Source organism: Gadus morhua, chromosome 20 (genome assembly GCF_902167405.1).
Source record: "Gadus morhua chromosome 20, gadMor3.0, whole genome shotgun sequence".
Lineage (NCBI taxonomy): Eukaryota > Metazoa > Chordata > Actinopteri > Gadiformes > Gadidae > Gadus > Gadus morhua.
Window position 1 is genome coordinate 12,821,043 of NC_044067.1, and position 2,500 is coordinate 12,823,542.

The 2,500-nt window shown below is 48.1% G+C and overlaps 1 protein-coding gene across 1 annotated transcript in view; it reads left to right on the forward strand.

The window, feature by feature from the left end:
- epha6 (eph receptor A6) overlaps nt 1–2,500 on the forward strand; it is a 72,875-nt gene that overhangs the window by 16,022 nt on the left and 54,353 nt on the right. Inside the window, exon 3 of the mRNA XM_030342715.1 lies at nt 663–1,329. Coding sequence (XP_030198575.1) covers nt 663–1,329 — 667 coding nt within the window. The remainder of the gene's footprint in view (nt 1–662; nt 1,330–2,500) is intronic.

The window sequence follows — 2,500 nt, forward strand, 5'->3', positions numbered from 1 at the left end:
CTCGAGGTTCTTCCCTAATGTTAAGGGAGTTGTCCTTGCCCCTGGGGGTCTAGGGTTATGGGTGTCACGTAAAGCCACCTGTGACGCCCTTTGTAATTGTGATTAAGAGTGAAACAAACATTTGACTTGATTTGAATATCATGTTGCTGCGGTTCTGCTCTCCTACAGGGGGTTTATTGGCTGCACTCCCTGATCGTTCTGGCATGGCTGCAAGAAGAGTCGTACTGCAAAATACTAATGTGTTGCCATGGCTACGAATAAATCATTTACTACAAACAAAAGGGGATTGATTTTTGAATATATTAATTTGATAGAAGGCTCGAGGTCAGACTTGGGTTCATTTGACACTAGCAGTTCTAAAGAGAGAAAAATCAATCACCTTCAATCACCTTCTAAACAGGAACACAAGGATGGTTGGGACGGAGAAATAAATACTTTCTGATTGGGTTGCTTGTAGAAAAAACACGGTCTAACCTCCTGAGGTGCATTTTGAATACTCATATAAGATTGTTGTTGTCGTTAAAACAATTAATATTGAATTGAAGATTTCTGTTGACAAACTCTCTCCCTCCCTCCCACCCTCTCTCCCTCCCTCCCTCCCTCTCTCCCGCACTCTCTCCCTCTCCCTCTCTCTCTCTTCCCCCATCTTCCCTATCTTGCAGTGGGACGCCATCACGGAGATGGACGAGCATAATCGGCCCATCCACACATTCCAGGTGTGCCACGTGATGGAGCCCAACCAGAACAACTGGCTCCGCTCAAACTGGATCTTCCGCCAGGCCGCCCAGAAGGTGTACGTGGAGCTTCGCTTCACCCTGCGCGACTGCAACTCCATCCCTTGGGTGTCGGGCACCTGCAAGGAGACCTTCAACCTCTTCTACCACGAGACGGACGAGACAGACCACGGCGTCAAGTTCAAGGCGGCGCAGTACACCAAGATCGACACCATCGCGGCCGACGAGAGCTTCACCCAGATGGACCTGGGCGACCGCATCCTCAAGCTCAACACGGAGGTGCGCGAGGTGGGGCCCATCAGCAAGAAGGGCTTCTACCTGGCCTTCCAGGACATCGGCGCGTGCATCGCCCTGGTGTCGGTGCGCGTGTACTACAAGAAGTGCCCCTTCACCCTGAGGAACCTGGCGTCCTTCCCGGACACGGTGCCCCGGGTGGACTCCTCCTCCCTGGTGGAGGTGAGGGGGGCGTGCGTGCAGCACGCCGAGGAGAGGGACACGCCCAAGCTGTACTGCGGGGCGGACGGCGATTGGCTGGTGCCGCTGGGGCGCTGCATCTGCAGCGTGGGCTACGAGGAGATCGACGGCGCGTGCATCGGTGAGTAGCGGAAGCTTCGGTCGCCTCGTTTCCTTTCGCTTGTGACTCCTGCTGTGTTGTTGCTTTGCTGCGGCCTCAGAGATTCTGCTGCCAACTATTGTGTGCCGCGTTCAAAACTGTTTCCACATCCGTGACATGTCAGGGTCGCTTTTAGTGCGACTTCATTTACTAACTATCTTATCTCTTAGTCAGTTGAATTCAATTATGTGTCCGACTCCTTCTCAAAATGCAACAAAAAATGCATATCAGTATTAATGATTTATGGAACAATAGTCCTTGTCCCCCTTACCTTCCCTTTCTCTCTCTCTCACTCACAGACACACAGACGCATGCATGCGCATACACACTATTTTTTGATTCATGATGACAATGCTCCCTCATTGTTGGACCCTTAAAAAAAGATAACTCGCAACTTTTCTTCTATGGTTAAATCCAGATGCGAATGTATTTGATTATGAGTCATTTCATGAGGTCCCCCAGCTGTCCCCACAGCTGCATGCCAATCAACAGGTCAGCAGTTCAACCACTGGCTGTCGTTACAGCTGAACTGCAGCCTTCCCACCAGATCTACTTCCTTCCTGCTTGGTAGGAAAGTTTTTTAGGATATAGCTTTTCCTGGCCTTTTCTGTCAGATAATCCAAGGGATCTTTCACACTTTAGGCCGTTTAGCCCAGATAAGGTACGGTTTTCATGACAAATGATTTTGTAGATGATGAGTTGGTCTTTGTTCTGTTTGAGTGGAACCCGGTTGGGGTTTACATTGCAGAAAATACAGAAAACAAAAGTCTGCACTTAATCAGGAGGTAAATCAAAAGACCTAAGACTGGTTGCTATTTTATTCATGAACACATTAAAGAACCCCAGAAAAACACAGGGATTTTCTCAACCTTGGGCAACTTCACAATAAATGCCAAGCTGAAGAGTATCAGTTCAACTTAAAACTGTTGATACTGACCGTGATAGTGCTAATCCAAGTTTGAAGTGAGCTTGGGAATTCCAGGTCAAAGTTCATCAAAGCCAACAGATTTAAATAATGACACTGCAATATATTAACTCCCAAAATTACTATTCATAGTGCTGTGGAATGGTGTGACATTTAGAAACAAAAACATTCAGAAAAAGGCAGAGCTCTGCATGTGACTTGCAAGGCATTGTGTGCTTGTGTGTGTGT